The following is a 20,981-nucleotide window of genomic DNA, read 5'->3' as shown; positions in this document are numbered from 1 at the left end:
GTGCGTAATGCGCATGTCATGGACATGTAGGCTCACTACTACTAGGCTGTAGCCCAAAGACTCAAACATGCTTTCATGCGCGAAAATCAAAACAAATCAACAAATAATTGAGCAAACACTATCTATTATATATATTACTTCAGTGTTATTGTTAACTGTTACATTAACCCAAAAGTCAAGCATGATGTATCATGTAGGCCTAACCGAGCCCGCATAGACAGCACAGCTAAGGTACAGGCGCACTCGTACACCTCAACTAAATACTCAAACGGTTTCTTATCTACAAACAGCAGCCATAATGTTGTAGCTGGAGCCGTTTTATCTGTGCTGCAAGCCTGCAGGCACAGCTGTCACTTATAGCCTGTCCGTGATAAGCAAGGGGGCGTTGAGACCCATCCCCAAATACGCATTAGAGCCATAGACTTAATTCACTGTTTGAATTAAAGTTCAATGCTTCATCATCATATCTCTTGAAGGACACGTCTGAATTCTCATTAAAGCCACATCATGCTGATGATTGATGAAACACTGGTGAGATTGAAAAAGATGAGCTGCTTGGTGAAAGTTTCGTTTTAGATTGCATGGGGGCCGGGGCCATCATTTTGAAATTCAGGCCAACTGACTTGTAGTTGTAGGTGCTGTTGCTGTAGGTAGGCGTAGGCCTAACAGCAGGAAAAGAGGGGCTGCAGGAAATAGTCGCGGTGGACAATGGCAGTGTGGTTTCTCCGATAATATCATAACAAAAGCTCTGGCATAATGGTAAAGTTGTGAGGAAGGAAGGATGTAAGCTAGGCCATACATCATATATCAGCATGTCAAATAACCAGGCAGTGTGTGTGAGTGGCAAGTTTTGCAATATCTCCAATGGCATGGGATTGCAATAAATAGGTAGTGTCTTTAATTTCCCTTTTATAATGATTGTATTTTATTTTCATAAACATATTTCAACATATTCAATTAAATATAATTATATTATATTCACTTTCTAACAATGTCAATGCCTAAAACAGAAAATAAACACCTGTATGACATAAAAAGCAGATTACACCCTCTTTTGGTAGCAACGCCACTAATCTTGAATGCAACCACAACCAGACAGATCAAAATCACAAATGATAACATGCGTCTCTTGATTAACATTCCCAGTTGTGATATGCTGAGTTGTTTTGGTATAGTGAGTGAGTCAGTAGATCTTCATCTCTTCCCAATTGGGTACAGTATATCCACATCAGCAATGTTGTTGCATCTACAACTACAGTAATACAGAGACTGTGTGTTACTAGCCCACCGCATTGCTCACATCCTTCATAATGGTAAAATAAAACCCCCTGTGTGGCTCATTGTGGAGTGATGGCCAGTGCAGATAACATGATCATATCTCTATCTTCTACTTGAAACAAAATATCAGTGGTCAGCAGAACACTCAGGCAGGAGAGATAAGTGGCCTTGGCCACTGGAGGGTGACCGGTATTTGGCAGGTTTGACCCAGCCCCAAGGTTCTGCAGAAGGGACGTTGGGGATGGCAACGTTCGGCTGCTATTATGGCTCTCAAAGGCCACATGACAACCCAAACTGACAGTCGGGACTTGGTAGCCTACTGACAGTCAGTACAGTAGTAGAAACGTGAAATGGCACTGTATACGAGAAGAGAGAAGTGGGGATATTATTCACACATCTTCATAACAGCATCTCTGACAACTTTTATACACGGTCAAATCGACAAATCCTCAGTGTTTCATTTAGCTCTGAGATTTTGTACACTCCGAGTACATACATTCTTACTGAGGATGTTAGTTTGTAGTTACCAACAGAACTTCTTAACTGAAATCAGGATTAAGAGGATTTTACTGTACAGTGTCGTCTACAATTAACATTGATTAATTAGCCAAATTACAGACAGTGAAAAGCATAAAATCTCAGATTTTCTTAATCCCAGCAGTATAACAAAACATTTTTACAGTATTATGATAAAAAAGTAACACAGGCATTTAAACATATCCAGTGACATTTTTACATCAGAGCAATTTGTTGCTCAAATTAATGGCACTGCAGTTCTGTACAGTTGAGACTTTAAATTGATATTTCTCAGACACAAGCATTCTTCCCTTTCTGCCTTTCCGAGTATATCAAGATATTGGCAGACTACAATGGGCACTTTATAACATTTATAAATGACCCAGTTGTAAATGCTCAATTATACCATTTAGCCAGGCTGTAGTAGGTACAGCATTGTTTGTTGTGTGCATTGTGAAGGAAGCAGCATTGTGGAGAGTTTGGTACAAGGACAAACAATGAACATGGCTCTGGCCAGGTCAACTGACCTGAATCAGTGTCACAAAAGTTAATTAACTGAAAACAATCCAGTTGGGATGGATAAATGCAGAGGACAAATTTCATGAAGTCTCTACTCTAGTCTGAACTTGAAGCCAGACAACTTGTGAAATTTGCTGCAGGAAGCCATCACGTTTGTCATGTCTGTTCACGAACATAGATTCTAAAATAACTTTAAAATCATATTGAATCTCCATTTCTGCTACGCAGCAAGCCGGAGGGGCTTCGACTACTTTGATTTACGCTACCACTTATTTACGGGACTGCAAAGGTGAAATGGAAGTGTCGGGGAAGCAGGACATCCCATTTCATCTCTTTGTATTTGTCAGCATTTCCAAAGTAGACCGTTAGGTGGAAGGTTTTCAAAAATGTGTGAGCCAACAGTCTGGGGACTAAATTATTATTCACAAAACAAATGAAGTCTAGTACAATATTGTCCTCGCATCGTTATGCCTGATTATACAGCGATGTCCTGTGACCAAAAAAAAACCCTGATCCACAAGCTCTCCACGGGTAGCGAGCTTGCCATTTTCGGCATCCTATGGCAAAGTATACAGTAATTTAGGCATTAGGGACACCAGCCCAATGTCTTCTTTTGTTCCCCATGTACTACTTTCATCTGACTTTGAGAAACAGAGGGCCGTAAGAGCTACTACTACAATGACATTTGAGGGAGTGGGTGAGTATGGTTTGTACACAGTACGGATTATCCTATAAATTATTTAGAACCTACAGTATACAATTATAGATATTGAACACACTACAATCTTATAATGGGAAGATAATACAGTGGGCAAAGGCAGCACTACATTCTAAAAATATTTGGAACCAAGAAAGATACATTCAGTGAAATGCTGATTGCTGAATTTAGCTCTTGTTGTGCCGATTATGTTTAAGGAACTTTCAGTTGGAAATAAGGTGAATTCTGACAGGAACTCTAATTCCATTCACCATTTATAAAAGCTTATTATACTACAAAAATGGAAGGCAGAAAGTCCATTCAGGAATCCACGGCCCAAACCAAGAAGACCAGGCAGTTACACTATGAATTCTAAAGTTTTCCAGTGTACAGACAAAGCATACAGTATATGTATAATTATAATCATTGCAACTACAGTACAACATTTGGCATCTCTAGCTGCTAACTAAACAAAAACACATTTTTCTTCAAAAGTAAAGCCTGGAAAGGTTTCTAACAATAAATAGTTTAAAATGCAACAGATAGGGCTGAACAGGCGTCATGTGGTCAAGGCAACTGACTTAGGAGGTAAGGGAGTGAAATTGTGGGTAGGGGGTTGTGTCAAGGCTACAGTGTGCAACATCTGACAGAGGTGTTGTTGTGAACTTGTGAGTGCATGTTTGTGCGTTCACATGAGAGAAGGAAGGAGCGAGAGAGACTGTGGCTCAGGAGGTAGAACAGGTCGTCCAATGATCCATGGGTCAGTGGTTCGAATCCCGGCTCCTCCTGTCTACATGTCGAAGTGTCCTTGAGCAAGACACTGAGCCCCAAATTGCTCCCGATGTGCTGGTTGGTACCTTGCATGGCTTCCGCCGCAATCGGTGTATGAATGGGTAATGCACAATCTATGTAAAGCGCCTTGGATAAAGGCGCTATATAAATGCACCATTTACCATTTAAAGAGACAAGAGAGAGATGGAGACAGATCCTACGGTGCCTCCAGCATGGCCCTGCACTCCAACGAACACCATTGTTGGTGTTCAGTCCTTGGCGCTGCACAAGCAACTCCTACCGGTGCCACGTGGCCGTTTGGGGGATCTGGGAGAGATGGCGTGAACCTCTGCACGTTACTCTCTCCTGGTGAAACTCCTCACTGTCAGGTGAAAATAAAACTGCTGGGGTTCATCAGAGGAGACGTGGTCGTCTACACACTCTCCAGAACAGTGGTGGTTGACAGTTGACTAAAGTACACAGTACCCACTACATTGGGGATAAAATAGAAACATTTAACAGCTGATGACTTTCCAGGATCAATGTCCAGAGAGAGGTCTGCTGACTCATTCATGTTTGAGGCACAATAAAAGGGCTGGCCTGTGTGTGTGTGTGTGTGTGTGTGTGTGTGTGTGTGTGTGTGTATGTGTGTGTTGGGGGGGGGGGGCAATTGGAAAGACAGGGTAGGGTACTAGGGTTTAACATGCACAGCCACCCTGGTTTTCTGGAGGTAACTCGTGTAGGCCTTGGCCCCTGTGGTTTGACACGAGGTCGTTTCCATCTCCGTCCACGGTGTCGTTCATCCTCTCACAGATGTTGTCTACTAAGCTTTCAAACACCTGCTTCACGTTGATGTTGTCCTTGGCACTGGCCTCGAAGAATTGAAAACCTGAGGGCGATTGTAGAAAGAAGGATGAAATTAAATGTACTGTATGTACCGTGTACGTGGTCATGGTACAATGACCTTGTACGAAATTATTTTATAATAATATAATATGAGGGTATGCGCATGCATAAAGTGAATGGCAAATCGAGTGGCAAATCAAAAGGCAAAGTGAGGGGCAAAGTGAGTTTAATGTTGTTTAACGTCATTTAATGCAATCATATTGGACTTTTCTGTTTGGATGTATGAGCTGTCAAGGCTAGAAAGTACTTCTTTGGCACTAGTAGGCGTTCCCGCATAACTTCCTGGTTTGATGATGATGTCACACGCTATAATAAGCCCCTTCATATCACTGAACTGGGACACTTGATATGCCTTTAATGTTAAGCAATAATGTTAAAAATAAAATAAAAGAAGATATCCAAAAGGGAAACGCATGAACATATTAAAAACATTTCAGTGTTCTGTTCTGTGGCAATATTTATTAAATTACAAATATTTATCCCCAGTATATATATATATATTGGAAACTAACACTGTACATAAAACAATTACTGCATGCAAGAAGACTAAGCAGTGCACCCTGCATGTAGCTTTCAAGTAGATTACAATTGTAGTGCGTTTCACACTCACCTAGCTCTTCTGCCAGCCTCTGGCTGTCCTCTGTAGGCACAAGTCGGTCATCCTCCATGTCACACTTGTTGCCCACCATGATCACCTGAGCATTGTCCCAAGAGTACGTCTTAATCTGTGTCGCCCTGCAGCATGAAGAAAGAAAGAAAGTGAGTCAAGAGAGCACAGTCTGAAGAGTCCAATATGGGGGGGGGGGGGGGACGGACATGGAAATATCTTACACAAATATGTATACAAGCTCACCAACGCGTTGCAAACGTGACACGTTGTGAGCTTGTAATGTAGATCAGCCAGTTCTGCCGAAATGTTCCCGCCAGAATAGTGTCTGCTCATCCCACTGAGCAATAGTCGTTTATTAGACTAAAGCTAAAAAAAAAGTTTTTTTGCGGTCTAGGCTTATCTTAGATTTTGATTAGCAGGTTTTTTTTAAATGTCTATACATAGACGTTGAAACGACGTTTCACTGTCTAATCTAAGTGGCATGGTTGGGGGTTCAAGTGGTTAAAACAACCACTGGTATTTGATTGTTCATGCTCAGTGTTCACCTACCAGTCTTGGACTGCACTGAAGGAGTCCTGGTTGGTGATGTCATACATGAGCAGGAAGCCCATAGCTCCCCTGTAGTAGGCTGTGGTGATGGTACGGTACCGCTCCTGGCCTGCCGTGTCCTGTAAACACACACACACAGAGAGTTGTGTAAGTGAAAGTTGCTGTAAACTCTATATTTCCATAACAACAACATAGTGTTTGTTAATAACAGCGGTCTCCTCATCTCTTTACTAAGGAGAAAAGAAAATCCATTTTCATGTCAGGATACCAATTTCAGGAGACAGAACACAGGATAAACAAAGTGAAATTGGAAGTGGCGAAGCAAATAAATGAGCACAAAGCACTCATTCTGTATGGTGGCTGTTAACATGTCATTTCTATTTTGAGCCACAGGAGGGCGACAGTCACCACACTATGGCCTGAGTTTGAACTTTTACCACAGATTAAAGATATAGTCATAGCTCAACACTGACAGGCGCCCTGGCCAATCTGCTAGTCACTAGTGCAGGGTACGCCTCTGCCTGGCCAAGCCAGTTGCACCGTTAAGAACTTTACCCTGTGCCACCCGAACTCCTCCTGTTCTGAAGGTTTAATAAGGTCCTGGTCCACCTTATCTACTGATAAGGCTTCAATAATATGAACGTGGCCTTTGTGTACACACAAATTAAATTATAATTTATGCATTTGTGGTACAGATGGTTGATTGTGCACCATATTTACCACGGATACAGTAGACAAACACGAGAGATGGGCGATCTGTATTCAGTTGGCCGGATGGTCAAGGCTCCAAAAAATGAGTCGAGACATCCGGCGTTTTTCTCTCCAAAGAGAACACAAACCCAAAGTATATGTACAGTGCCGAGCCAAGACAAAAATTAAGACTTGAGCAAAATGAGAAAAAAAAAAAAGAAAATCACATCCTTGTGACACGATCAATGAGATGAAATCCAATTTGAGTGTCACAAACATTGAAGAAGAAGGTGAGGACGCAAATTCCGATTGGCCGGAATGAGATAATGTATGATGATGTACTACTACTTCGGCCAAACGGTTTGCGGAGCGGTCTTGATAACGGAAGGTCGCTAGTTCGTATCCCCGGACCGGCACGTTAAAATTACCACCGCTGAAGTGCCCTTGAACAAGGCATTGAACCCTTACCATGAAATGTTCTATGAGCAGGGCCTGGCTGTAAACAAGTTCTTGAGCTTAGTCCAGTTACCCTGGGTAAACATAGTAACTTTCTTTCTAACTTTCTTTGTGTGATTTTCTCATTTCCACGTAACCTTTCACAGGCCGGTCAGAGTCAGCCAAAGAGCCGTATTTGGTCCCTGGGCCGTGTAATGCCCAGGTCTGCTCTATAGAGTCTACAAAAAACATGTCCCACCAAAAGTTCAAGCCAATTTCCATATCAAAATGCCACCGACTCCAATACACGCCATTACAGCGTACACCAAGGTAATGTCTAACCAAACAACAAGCTACCTATGACAAATTCACATTTAAATAGACAATCTTGCCTGTCATTTTCTTTTACCGGAACAGAGCTAGTTTCCCAATGGCATGTAGGAAAAGGGTTATTGAAGCAGTCTTTCTTTCTGTGCTGGACTGTGGAGATGTCATCTATTGAAAAGCTGCTCCTTCTGTCCTTTGATACAGTTTATCATTCTGCCCTGTGACCATTATAGGACTCATCACTGTATCCCATGTGATAGAGTGGCTTGGCCTTCCTTGGCCGACAGGCAAAACAAACACTGGGCAATGGATGGGACTTTAGTTTACCATTGTATATTAAATCTGTAACAGTTGGCGATAGGGCCTTTCTGTGTGGAGTTTGCATGTTCTCCCCGTGTCCCCTAGGGTAGATACCCTCACAAAAACATGCTGTAATCCTGGTCTCTAAAACTACCTCCCCCTGGCCAGCCAGGGCGCCTGATGGAGGGGAAAGGAACTGGTCGGAATAACGTGTCCCTTCCACGCGCTACGTCCGGCCGGGGAAATTCCCCTCTGTCAGGTGAAAAGAAGCAGCTTGGACTCCTCATGCATAGAAGGAGGCATGAGGTCAGTCCGCTGCCCCCCCAGGTTGGCAGAGGAAGTGTAGCGCCCAGGATTACATTAGATAATTGGCACTGGGTGAAAAGAAAACTGGGTTACAAAATCGTGGGATAAAATTTAATAAAAAAAAAATCTGTAACATATAGCATAGGACACGCTCAGTGACTGGCTCACACTGAAGGTCCCCGAAGTAAACACCGAACTGGGGAAAACAGCATTTTGTTTTAATGCCCCAACTTAACTACTTGTGTCTGCAACTGCTTTTAAACGTGTGTTTTATCACACGATAGGGAAACGTTTTTGTTCTGTTTTGTTGTAATCATTGATGTGAAAATGGAAATTGTACTGTGATGCATCTTAACGACATTGCAAATGAGGGCAACCTCAATGTCTTTAGAGAATAAATAAATGAAGGTTTGAATGAATGATCTTCTGCTTGCATCAGTACCCAGACGAGGATAAATACACAGGGAATGGGTTTTACAGCGCCAATAAGGGCGGGGCTATATCTGTGCTGCCTCAGAACCACAATGACCCGGTTAGGACATCACAGGAAATCTCAAGTGGATATTGTGTTTGATGTCAGAGAGGACTGTTCAAAAAGGGAATAATGGATGCTAATGTGAACACACACACACACACACACACACACACACACACACACACACACACACACACACACACACACACACACACACACACACACACACACACACACACACACACACACACACACACACACACACACACACACACACACACACACACACACACACACACACACACACACACACAAACACACAAAGCAAACAGGCCTGCAGGTGAAGGGTGAGAGTTGGCAGGGCAACTATCCAGGCCAAGCCCCTCGCTCATGGTTACTTGGTAACCTGGCTCGGCCCCCATTTGCATCAGCGTGTGTGAGTGTGTGTTTCCTTTACTATTCTCGCCCTCGCAGTGAGGAGGGGGAAAGAGGGGAGGGGAGGGGGGTTGTCCAGGTAACCAACCATTGAGGTTTATGAATGTTCCATAATAGCCAGGACTGTTCCGAGTGGTCAGCCCAAAAAATGATCCATCTCTCCTTTCCGAGGGACAAGATTCAGAGCACTTGCACTTTGTAAAAGCCAAGCCACACCGACATCCAAGAGAGTGCACGAAGAGTGCTTCCTCCGGAAGTAAGCCAATTTATTCCCCCCAATCTAATACTCTTCGACGGTCTACCCGCTGGGTTGCCTGTCAGCAGCCATTTCTGTTTCACACAAGTATGACATGTGCTTTCTCCTATACAGAAGACATGATCAAATATTTGGCAGCGTAATGGAACTTCTAACCAAATAGACTGGTCTCCAGGGCAATAAGAGGCAGCTAAAGCAAGTAAACAAAGGTAGGTCCTGAAGGCATATTCATGACAGTGGGAGTTTAAGCGGGGTCATTGACGTCACATGGACCGTAATATTTATTTATGCATCACTTGCTTTCATGTCAGCTGCCTACACAAAGCAGTGACACACACCGTGTCTAAAGACCCTGCCCTAGCGCAAACCATGTGTGTGGGATCAGTGTGCGTCTGTGTCTGTGAGCCATATTGTATTTGCCAACATTACAGAAACATGCTCCCGTGTCAACAACAGCGGTGTGCTTTTGTATGTTTTAAGGGCAAAGCGGTGTGCTATCAGACCAAAGCACTGTTTCCCTGACACACACAAAGGGAGGCTGGCAGTCGGACCATCAACAACATCCCATTTCCTAAAAGGCCAGGAGAAATGTCCAGAAGACAGAAAAAGGTGTTTTAACAGGAGCGAGAGGGCTTTGGGCTGACCTCCCTTGGGCATTCAGTAATCAGTATAGTTGATCATTAACACTATGCAGCTTGACATTTATAAACATACCTGTAAGGTAGGGCACATTAAGACATGTTTGCTGCTCCCACACCCTCTAAATAAACTGTTGCCATCATATCCTCAACACGTCTCCGCCAGACACTGATAGGGAACTTCCTATGGTCGCTGGACTTAGGAAATACCGGGGTCTTGTATCATCAAGCCCTAGAACCAGACTGTGGTGACGTCTATTCCATATACATCCAAGCATGGAGAGTATGCTCAGCATTGTGTCTCCAGATAAAAGCTCATGATAGCCTAATTATCATGGGCACATACAGTTCCGCAACCATCCTGTTTTGTGCTGCCGCATTATTCACACTTCCTCAGCTTATAGCATGAAATGAAAGCTCAAAGTGATGCGTCGCTAGCTTGAAGATAAATTGCCGTTGGCGGGCGACACCATCGTGTGCCAGTGTATAAATGTGTGTGTGTGTGTGTGTGTGTGTGTGTTTTGGTGTGGGTGGCTCCATGGTTGATTCATCCCAAACACAAAATAATATGGCCACTTACAGAATGTTAGATCAATGAATCATACAGTATGTTTATACATAATTAGGATTTGCCACGTCAGTAAAACAAATGTACGTTACACTGAAAGTATTGAGCAAGGATATCCATTGCCACAGGGATGTTTAACAACTTACGCGCTATACTTTGTTGTATACAACAAATAACAAAAATGGCCGGTCTACAAGCTCACAATGCGTCACAGCAGGTGTTGAGCTTGTAAATCTATTATTTTAGCATATTTTAACATTTTGTCAACAATTGAACATGCCCAAAATACAGACCCCAGGTTGAAACTGTAGCTTAAGTCTTGCCACTGGTTTACAGATCAACTGTTGAATTAACATTCATCCCAATCAACAATTCAATATCTAGAAGAAACCATTATACATTGTCTCTGGAGCACAATGATCCCAGGCTGCCAATACACTGTAGTAAAATAAAAAGGCAAACTTTGGCAACACATTTATTACACCAGGCAGCTTATGAGCTAAAGGAGGATTTATATGCGCAAGCTGAAATCCCCAGTGATGAAACTGAAAGAGTGACTCATTGCCGAATGAAATGGTAATTTGAAGTACTGAACATACTGTGCACATGGTGGCCATCTCTCACTGAATTAACATTACAACCTTGAATCAATGCTGGATGAACCCTAAAGAGAGAGAAGAAACAACGGCTTGGACTTGTCTGCATGATTACAAGACCAGAGAGTAGAAACCTCCCTTCATTTGGTATGGCTAATCAATCTCCTTTATGCATGAATGTGGACCCGGAGGAGATGGTAGATGAAGAGAGGGCTCCTTTGAAACCATGAGAAAGTCGGTTAAAGTGTTAACATCTCATCAGCTTTCTCCCAAGTCTGATGCTAGGAGGAGCTTTCTTGGTCTTAGTCTATATCCATATCGATTTGGCAATTGATTGACTGGGACATTCTGACAAATCAATTTGAAAAAGCTGGACTCTTAATCCAGTTTTTCAAAATAGTAAAAAATAAAATAAAATAAAAAAAAAGGCAAAGAAGGGGTGATAAGGCACTGGCTAAAATAGGGTCCATAGGCTCTGCAGCCTGACAATGCGTCGCGGGATTGAGTCCTGACTCCTGAGCCCGATGGCCTTTGCTGCGTGCCGCTCCCCATCTCTCCCTCTCCCCGTTTCTTTACTGTGTGCTATCATTAAACTAAAAAGGCACAAAAGCCCCCCCCCCCCCATGTATTACTGCCAGTAGTCCACGGAACTCAATCAGTGAATATGTTTCAAATCTGCCTTATGGTGGTGTTATAACAGCGCACACTTGCACAGTACATTTTGGTACAAGTCTTGAACAGTAGGTCGTAGCCTCACAATTGTGTTCCCACTCGTCACTGGCGCTGTACATACAGATCTTTATCATAGCCTTTCCCCCGTTGACCTGTGCATTTTCACAGTACACATGCACAATGCCAAAGAATTGTCATTGCACCACACCGACACAATGATGGAGGGGTGGAGGAGCGTGCCTCTCTACTGAGCTTCCCTTTCTAGTTATCAAGTGATTTGATGTCAGTAGTACATATTGACCTATAATATGTACAGTGTGTTGCAATTAATACTGATCAAGAGATTCAAGAGGGTTGAACAGGGTTGATCACCGCTGTGATAGCTGATAGCTAACACCCGTTTTAATGACAAAACTCTCAAATTATCTGCCAATTTCTATAAATGTCAGACTTTTCTATTAGCAACTTTATCCAAAGTGCTTTCGCACGCGCACACGCACACACGTTCAGTGTCTTTCTCAAGGAAACAAAACCAGGAACCTACCTCCACTGCAGTGCCTCGTGGCCCATACTTCCTGTTCGTCTGCCATGTTTTGTGTCATGGTTTGACTCTTCCCCTGTCTGCATTTCCACGTCAGCCACTCCCACTCTCCATTCCTACTCCATTCCTACTTGTCAGTGTGTCACACACCTGTTCCCACTCCCTCTTCAGCCCAACAGTGACACACCTGTGAACACTTCGGCAATTACCCTGCTCCCCATAAGACTGGACTCTTTCCACTTTCCCACTGTCAGAACATACTTCTGCATTTGGGTCCTACTCCTACCCTTTGACTCACCGTGACAGTTTTGTATGTGATGGACGATCTTATCGTGACATGTGATGATCTGATCAAAATTCCATTCTACAAATTGTATCATCTCACTCACCCAAATCTGCAGCTTGATCCTCTTGTCATTGCGGAAGACCGTCTTGACCTTGAAGTCAATGCCCACCGTGCTGACGAAGGCCGAGGTGAAGGAGTCGTCTGCGTAGCGGAAAAGGAAAGACGTCTTGCCCACACTGCTGTTGCCAATTATCAGCAACTTGAACATGAAGTCGAAGTTCTGGTCGGCTGCGTCCTTCTGTGACGGCTGCTGCTGGAGTCGCGAGTCATTTGATGCCATCTATAAAAGGTAAAGAGAGCAATATAGGATTAAAGCCTAAATTGGTTGGCTGCATCGCTTGCCAGAAAAACAGAAATTGCTTTTATGTATGTAATTTAACTATTTTAAAGCAATAAATTGGGAGATTTGTTTTTTTTCCCCACCTACTTAACAGTCGTAACACAGGCTTAATATTTGATGGCTTAATATTTGATCTACAGTAGACCACCTGTTTACACAATACAGTTCCATGTTGAATACATTGAATTTGTTAAATGCTAAATAACTACTACTGTGCATAACAGCGAAACAAGTGTGAAAGGCCATGAGGTCACCAAAATCAGTAGGGTTCATTCCCCGGGGATGAACCCTACTGATCCAGCCAGTAGTTTGAGATATCTTGATCTGGAACAAAATGTCAGCTAGACAGATGGACACACACAAACACTGCCAGCCTTAGATCCCACTCATCCCAGCCACTAGCGAGCCTAAAGGCAAAACTTCTGTATGAAAACTGAAAGGGAAGCTTCACCAATGACCACCTGTCTTGCCACTTAATGAGAGCCATTCTTTTAAGCCTCATCTCTCCCCAGGGCCAGTATACGATGACATGCTATTAGGCCTTTTATCAGTCATCTGAACAGTGGGAGGAGAGAAAACAACCAACAGCTTGGGTGTGGACTGTGGAGCATCTCCTCATCTCCTCCCATTGTCCATCCTCCCTACAGCTGTGCTGGGAGGATGATTGATCAGATACAGTTGATCATTCAGTAGTAGCAAAGCCCTGCCTCTCTCTTTCTCTGACGGAAAGTATCCAAGTACATTTAGGCCCACTGTGCCTCCAATACTATTAAGAGGTATACTTTTACTTTAGTATAAATAATAAATATAAACCATTTTTCAATACATTTCTACTTCTACTCCATTATGTGTATCTGACAGCATATTGAGTCTTCTGCCTGATGAAGGATTGAGAGACCAAAACATTGTACCTGCAATAAACCGTGTTTGTTTAGCTGTAAGTGAAGACAGTGTGGGATTACTTTTTCCTGCTCAAACATTGACTGCAGTGTACAAAACAACTTTTTTTACAACATACACAACGTGTCACATCTTTGCAGACCCTTGTGAATCGGGTCATTCTGCAAATTTGAGTAATTTTACTTGAATGTTTTGAAGCCAGTAGTTTTGTACTTTTATCAACTTCTTCCACCACTACTGTAGCTCTGTGATGCAGCTCGTCTCCGTGGAGACAGGCCTACTCAGCTGCTAACCAGAGCCCATTAGTGGTCAGGCCAGAGTGGGCTCACTCAGCTTCTAACTGGGCAGATGGAGATCTACACCACACCCTCCAGGGCTATGGAGGAAGGAGTGGAGAGGAAAGGAGACACTTTAAACTCTCTGCAGTAATTAATTAGCATGCATGTTTTGGGACAATATAATGTATGATCTATAAGCTTACAATGTGTCGTGTTGCAATGCAGGCTATATCAGCTAATGACACTAGGGACTCCGCTCAACAACCGTGGTTAACACATAGTAGCCTGCACAAGTAATGGCCAGGTGAATAAAAAAAATAACACTATACAGCACAGGCCTGCCTTCGAAAAGAAATAAACAACATAAAAGGGCATGGCACCAATGTTGATCTTTAAAAAAACAATCCTCTCTGTATGATCTCATATCACATGACAACCCAGGGATATTCACATGTTTCAAACAATGGAACCATCTATGAGTGCTGCAGTCAAAGCTCAAAGCCCCTCTCTCTCTGCATAACTTAAACACAACGCAACTCCAGTCACATGTCTTTTGCATTTACAGAGCTGTTCAGGGACTTTATATTTAAAGGCCTAATTAGTCTTATGTACACACACATTTTCCCCAACAATCACTTTAGTTCTACTTGACCTCATGGTCATCTATCTAAATAACTTTCACTCTCTCTCACACACACACACACACACACACACACACACACACATGGCTATGCTGCCATTTAAAAAAATATGTATAATGATATTCTGAAAGTAACAGCAGAATTCAATGAGCAGAGAGGTGATTCATTTGATAGTGATATTGGGGCAAACCCCAAACATCTGCCAGTGCCACCACACCACATCTCTGAGGGAACAGAGAATAGAGTTCACTCCCATTGTCATTCCAAATGATCCTGAGTGAGTCCACGGGGAAGCTACCAATTTCTTTCTACAGTACAGTTACAGTAGACCACCTGGAACCGCAGCAGCAGGGCCTACTATCTTCAGTAAAATAAATAATGGAAATGTAATTTAATGAATAGGGCCTGGAGGTTGGGTACTACTGGTACTGTTTGCTGAGCCCAGCAGCCAGCCTGCCTGGATATTATTACTCTATTGATTAGTTCGCAGCTGTCGCTTCTGTTCATTATCGAGTCGACACACTAAAGATAAGCTGTAATGTAATTGTTGGAGATTTAGTTTTACATGACAAATAACAATGCCAGACCGTCTCCTTGTTGACAAACTAAATTAAATGCTGCGGTAATGTTAGCCACAACAGAATTTACAGACAGACTTTTTATTATTATTTATTTTATCTAAAGTGAACAATAATTGATTGATCTGCAACAAAAGTGAAACGGATGGTGGTGGGTATTTTATAAAGCGTCACTCTAAATGCAGCTCTACATTATCCAACTTGATCGCATTTGATCACTTGTTCAAACTTCACGGAGAGGAAGTCGGAAGCTGTCTGAGGGGAGAAGAAAAAGCAAACAGTGAAACTTCGGTCAAACTTACCTTCCTGCAGGAAATGTCCTAATCTTGATCTGTTATTCTGTTCCCAGTACACTTGCCTCTCTGACAATAATGTGGCAATGTGTTTCTGTTCCCAGATCTGCCGTCCGTGGTTGTAGAAACGACCACCTGAAATGTCCTTCTCTCTTCCTCGTCGCACCCCTACACACACACACAGTCAGCCGAGGTCTGGAGTGGATAAATTAATATGCTCCCGGATCTGAGTTGTGTACAGAGCGTCGCCCACTGTGAGACAGCAGTGCAGTGCAGGTAGCGGCTCTGTGTGTGAGTCTGACTGTGTGTGAGTCAGTCGAGTGGCCTCCCCGGGCTATATGATCCAGTCAACCAACTGGAGTGGAGAGGGAGGGGGATCTACAAAACAAAGCGTACACGTGCATGTACGCGCAGCCTGGCCATAATACACGCTCCACAGCGCACACACACCGCCCCAAATGGATACGCACCGACGCACGCACGCACAGTAATAACATATAGGTAATGGTATCCCGGGCGGCCGTGGGCCTCGACTCAAGACCGAGTCGTTCTCTCTCTCTCTCTCTCTCTCTCTCTCTCTCTCTCTCTCTCTCTCTCTCACACACACACACACACACACACACACACACACACACACACACACAGTCGCACACACACACACACACACACACACACACACTGTATCTATACTGTAAGTACCATAATATGACATAAAGGTGCTATTAAATAACAATTAAATAAATAATTCAGGGTGCCATGGATGAAAACAATATTTCCAGGGCGTTCCCTGCCAAAGATGTTTGAGTGAGAGACACTATATGCTATAGCAACATTTTCATTGAAGTATTTGACAGTTCGTATAGGCCTATCTATTGATCAGACAGTTGGAAATTAGTAGTAGCCTACTCCACAAGGGATGACTGGATCAGAAAACTGCAGTCTCCCAGATCATGTATTAACATAATCTAACTGCAGGGTTATTAGAAAAATCTATGATGTGATCATTGTGCATTCTATTCCCCAGTTGCGTTTATAGCATCATAAATCATTCCTTTGACTTATAGGGTTTCAGGAGTGAACTAGCTGAGGTTTATATTGAGAAAAGTGTATAGTTGCTCTCCCCTAGCCTGGCTAATAAGCCAGACTCAAATCACACTGTCGTGTGGCAATTTTTGTTTGCCAACGGCTGATTCGGTCTGGCTTATTAGTCAGGCTAGCTCTCCCCCACACAAATCGGATTCATTTCCTTGTGTGTGAACTGTGAAGATAGGAATGAAGGAGGGGGGGAACTCATGCAGGAAAACCCATCAGCACTTCCTCGTGTTTTTGAATGCCACAGAACTGGAATGCAAAGAAAGGGACAGTGTATCAACCACATAGAGCAAAGGCACCATTTGGTTTAATTTGCACACTCACCAGAGTTAAATGGAATGGGCTGTGTAGCCTACTCTTCTCTATCCAACCAGCGACAATATTGAAATATGTTTAATTGCTCATTATTTATTCCTGTCAACTTTGTTTTCTTGCCCAGCTAGCGAATTCTCCTCAACACAGCAAAATAGTGTTAATTAAGTCCTTACAGATGCATATTTACACTCATATTTACACAGAATTAAATGAGCACTCAAGTACCGTATGTATGGTGGAACTAGATATTGCTCAGATTGTGTACTGAGTGGCTAAACTTGTTCTAGGTTTTAAAAAAGGGTTTATTTCCTGATGCCAGTGAAGCCTGCTAAACAAAACCATTTAAATTAAGCATTATGTTCTCAGGGAGGCCACTGAATGCTAAAGCATGAGCCTATAAACAAATTATACTAGACAATAATAATACCACTTTGTACATCCAGGTCCAGGTCTTTTAAGTAAGCACAATTTATAGCCTACCAACTCTGTCACATGTAAATGTCCTGTATTAAAAATGTTACCTATAGAAAGTGATGTATCTTGCATAGTAATTGTGGAGTTTAAAAATAAAAGAGTATACTGTATACATTTGCCTTTGAAGTATAGTACTCGTACTTAGTTACTTTTCACAATCGGCCAAACAATCTCTTTTTGAAAGAAACATAATTTTAACATGGCACCTTGTTGATCACAATATGTAGAATTACACTAGTGTGGTTGGTCATCCAGGTTTCCATTAGATGATATTGTAGCTGTAAAGGGGCAGCTGCACCACTCTCCTCAACAAATCACCATTGTCTTCTTTCAGAGGTGGCCTTAACAAAATCAGATATATGCGTCAGTAACAAAGTTAAAACCTGCCTATTCCAAATCCAGGCACTGGCTGCTGGGTCTGGATTCAGTCAACACTAGCAAATCAATAAAGATTTTCAAAACCATTTGTACAAGGCACAACATGTAAAATAAGCTCAGAAGACAATAAACTGGTTATTAAGTGAACTGTGATACTGACCTCACACATCAGCAAGTGTTCACAACTGGTGTGTTTATTAATCGTTTTTTAATCCACAATTGAAAGAAAGAGTATATTAAGCATACAGTAGCAGAAGCTAGTAAGCTTAAGCTACCACAATCTACTGAGCTATAGACTATGGATGACCACCACAAATGCACTTTTGCAGACTATGGCAGATGACTCCAACAAACCAAACATTACCTCATGGTTGGAACTTCAAGTAATGGAAGTATAAGACTAGTCATTTGGCAGGCAGAGTTGGGTGTCCAGCTACGCCTTGAAGATCCAGCAACCCACACCAAGGACCAGCAGTTCTCTTTCAATCTCAATGTCACATAATAGAACTGATTTCACATTTTCAATTAATTTGTTTGTTGACAATATTCAGGATCATAAATTCTACATGCAGATGTTGCTGATTTAATGTAGTCTAAAGTACCATGTTTCATTTAAAAAATAAAGTGATTATAACCGATTCCCACCGCATCTATTATGCAACTTGGACAGTCGGCGGCATGGCCATCGCACCGCTCGCCAGTGCATGTACCTTTGTTTTCAAGTGAAGTAAGGCATTTCAAATACATTGAAATAGAACAGAGAAGCTACACTGTTTCAGTGACATGGTTGTGAACTTGTGATTGGGGCTGGAACATCTAATTCTGCCAATAGGATATATACATTGTCTATATAATTGATAGTATGCTATATAAAAGTGAGAGTTGTTGAAGTGCCATCTGAGTGGTTTTCTTTCCTTAATTAAAATATGTTTTCAGCTCTATATTATGATTGCAATCATTCCTATAGAATGTTTGTTCAGTAACAGGTCTCCCTGTCTATCGTATACAGATAATTAATTTTCAGGTCAAGATGAGGGAGAACGCATACAGGAATAACACGATAAGCTAATTAAATTGGAACACACACACACACACACACACACACACACACACACACACACATTGAAGCTGATAAATGGGTACTCTCTCCTGATTGGATGAAATTGGCAACCCATTTGAAAATGTATGTTCTGTTTATCAAGGAGATGGAGATGGGGAAAGCAATGTTACATGTCAATGATCTGAATATAATAGAGCTTTAACGTTAAAAAAAAGGTTTTACTTTAATTAAATTAATAACTATTACTGTATTCATTAATAGTGCTATAAAGAAGGAGCACCTATAACTGAAACCTTAAGGTCTAAATAGTGGCTAGATTTAGAGCCGTATAGACCAGGTTAGTGGTGGTGCAGATGAACCCTGTCAGGTTGCACAGTGCGGAGAGTCCGTGGTAACGTATGAATGTGCCCTTCAGTGCTCTGTACTTGGGGTCCTGCTGTTTGAGCTTGGCGTAGGCGTCCTTCTGGCTGCCCTGACCGATCTGGTTCCCCAGGCCGTGTTCCTCCTCCACCTCCCTCAGCTGGACCGTCACCTCGGTGGTCGACGGGCCAAACCACTGGGCGTTCAGGCCCGCCGTGATCACTGCCACAAAGTACAGACTCATCTGCAACAACCCGACAAAGATACAAAAAAACAATCATCTTGTGTAACAAATGTAATAAGATGTAATAAACAAATGTGTAAGATTCAATAACCTTTTTTTATTTTTTAATGATTTTTTTTGCGGCTTTCACCTATTTTATAGAAGGACAGACAGTAGGCTGACAGGAAATGGGGGAGAGAGATGGGGGAGTGACATGCAGTAAGGGCCATAGGGATCTGGAGTCGAACCCGCAGCACACTGCCAGACTTGGGCTACCGGCCAAGGTGCCTGGACCACTGAGCCACGGCCCCATTTTTAATCTAATCAATTAACCACTTAAGCATTATTTTAACAGTGTTGTCCAAAAAATGCTTATATATAAAAGGTTAATATTTTGGAAATGTTTTGAAAATATTCGCCTATAGGCTAATGAACATTTCCAAAAATAAGGATAAGGTTTATTTTATGAAATTATTGATGGTTTTTCATTATCAACTTGAACTAAATCGATTACTTTGATTAATTGCTGCACCCCTAGTTGTGAATGATGTCTGACCTGAACACTTTGATGCCAGTCCAGCAGCTCTCTGGGGTGGTACACTGCATAGAGCGCCAGGATGACAAAGTTACTTCCCAGCAGACAGTGGAAATAAACAGGGAAAAGCTTGCTCTGCACTAGACCAAAGGTGTGCAATGTTACCCGCCGTCTCAACACGACACCTGTTAAAGCAATAAAAGAGAGAACATTAGGAAAACAGGAAAACGGTGAAGTGTGTTGCCACAGAAAGTGTTTTTCTTTCTGGAAATAATTAACAGTTTATATTTTGGGCTCTCTCTCTCTCACCTGCTATAAAGGAGACCCAGACCTGCATTCCCCAGGAAAAAGAGAGCACTAATAGGTGCAACACTTTGGCCAAGTCTGTGGGTTCCCCTTCTGTCACCATGGTAACGGGCAACTGTGCATGAAATGTCAGGAAACAAAGTTAGGATTAACCTACCCGGTATTTTAAAACAGACTACAATGTGGCTGTCATTGTGGTTACCGGTACTAGTGTATACTGTATGCAGACAGTATAAGTCTGAAACAATTGCCACCGAGAGAGGCACACCAGAATTCACACAATTTCAGCTGAGGGGCTGAACATATGCTGCAGAACTGATAAGACCATGACATCAGAGATAAGGACTGCAAGTTGCAGACTCACCAGGGAAAAGGAACATACATATACGTTCCTTTTCCCTGGTGAGTCTGCAAACTTGCAGTAATAACACAAGCTCAAAACGAGAAGTCCCATGAGCTGCATGCCTGTCTATGTAGGTTAACATAATTTGCATAACTTTTTTTATGAACTTAGCATTAGCCACTTGGCTAAGAGAGAGTACACACTACACTACAAGGCATAGTTTTTTGGCTCTTACTGAATTTTACGTTTAGTCGAGAAAGCATAGGCTAATACACATTACATGATACACTTACCTATGTTTCCTCCCCTTTACGTTACTTAAATTATATCAAAACTCTTTAAAAATAAGATAATTTATAGGCTATATTATAATCTACGTTTATTTGAACCGTGCACTTCCTATATGACGCACCGAATGCCCATTAACCACGCCC

The 20,981-nt window shown here is 42.4% G+C and overlaps 2 protein-coding genes across 3 annotated transcripts; both read right to left on the bottom strand.

Moving 5' to 3' along the window:
* Positions 1–912: 912 nt before the first annotated feature.
* On the bottom strand, positions 913–15,883 carry rab3db (RAB3D, member RAS oncogene family, b). The gene is made up of 5 exons (XM_080777095.1): positions 15,471–15,883; positions 12,475–12,711; positions 5,847–5,965; positions 5,298–5,422; positions 913–4,670 (listed from the first exon to the last, which is right to left on the bottom strand). Exons 2-5 carry the CDS (start codon positions 12,709–12,711, stop codon positions 4,480–4,482), a joined length of 672 nt encoding a protein of 223 aa, XP_080633221.1. The 5' UTR covers positions 15,471–15,883; the 3' UTR covers positions 913–4,479.
* Positions 15,884–16,581: 698 nt separating this feature from the next.
* On the bottom strand, positions 16,582–20,964 carry tmem205 (transmembrane protein 205). Of its 2 annotated transcripts, XM_080777139.1 has the most exons (4): positions 20,841–20,964; positions 20,208–20,319; positions 19,920–20,083; positions 16,582–19,384 (listed from the first exon to the last, which is right to left on the bottom strand). In XM_080777139.1, the coding sequence occupies exons 2-4, from the start codon at positions 20,305–20,307 to the stop codon at positions 19,082–19,084; spliced, it is 567 nt and encodes a 188-aa protein (XP_080633265.1). In that variant the 5' UTR covers positions 20,308–20,319; positions 20,841–20,964; the 3' UTR covers positions 16,582–19,081. The 2 variants fall into 2 exon arrangements, with proteins under 2 accessions (XP_080633265.1, XP_080633266.1); XM_080777140.1 differs by lacking the exon at positions 20,841–20,964 and having other exon boundaries at positions 20,208–20,376.
* Between the last annotated feature and the right edge of the window lie 17 nt (positions 20,965–20,981).

Source organism: Protomyctophum bolini (assembly GCF_963924005.1).
Source record: "Protomyctophum bolini genome assembly, chromosome: 11".
Lineage (NCBI taxonomy): Eukaryota > Metazoa > Chordata > Actinopteri > Myctophiformes > Myctophidae > Protomyctophum > Protomyctophum bolini.
Note: the sequence above shows the minus strand (reverse complement) of the source record. Positions and strands in the feature narration are given on the sequence as shown.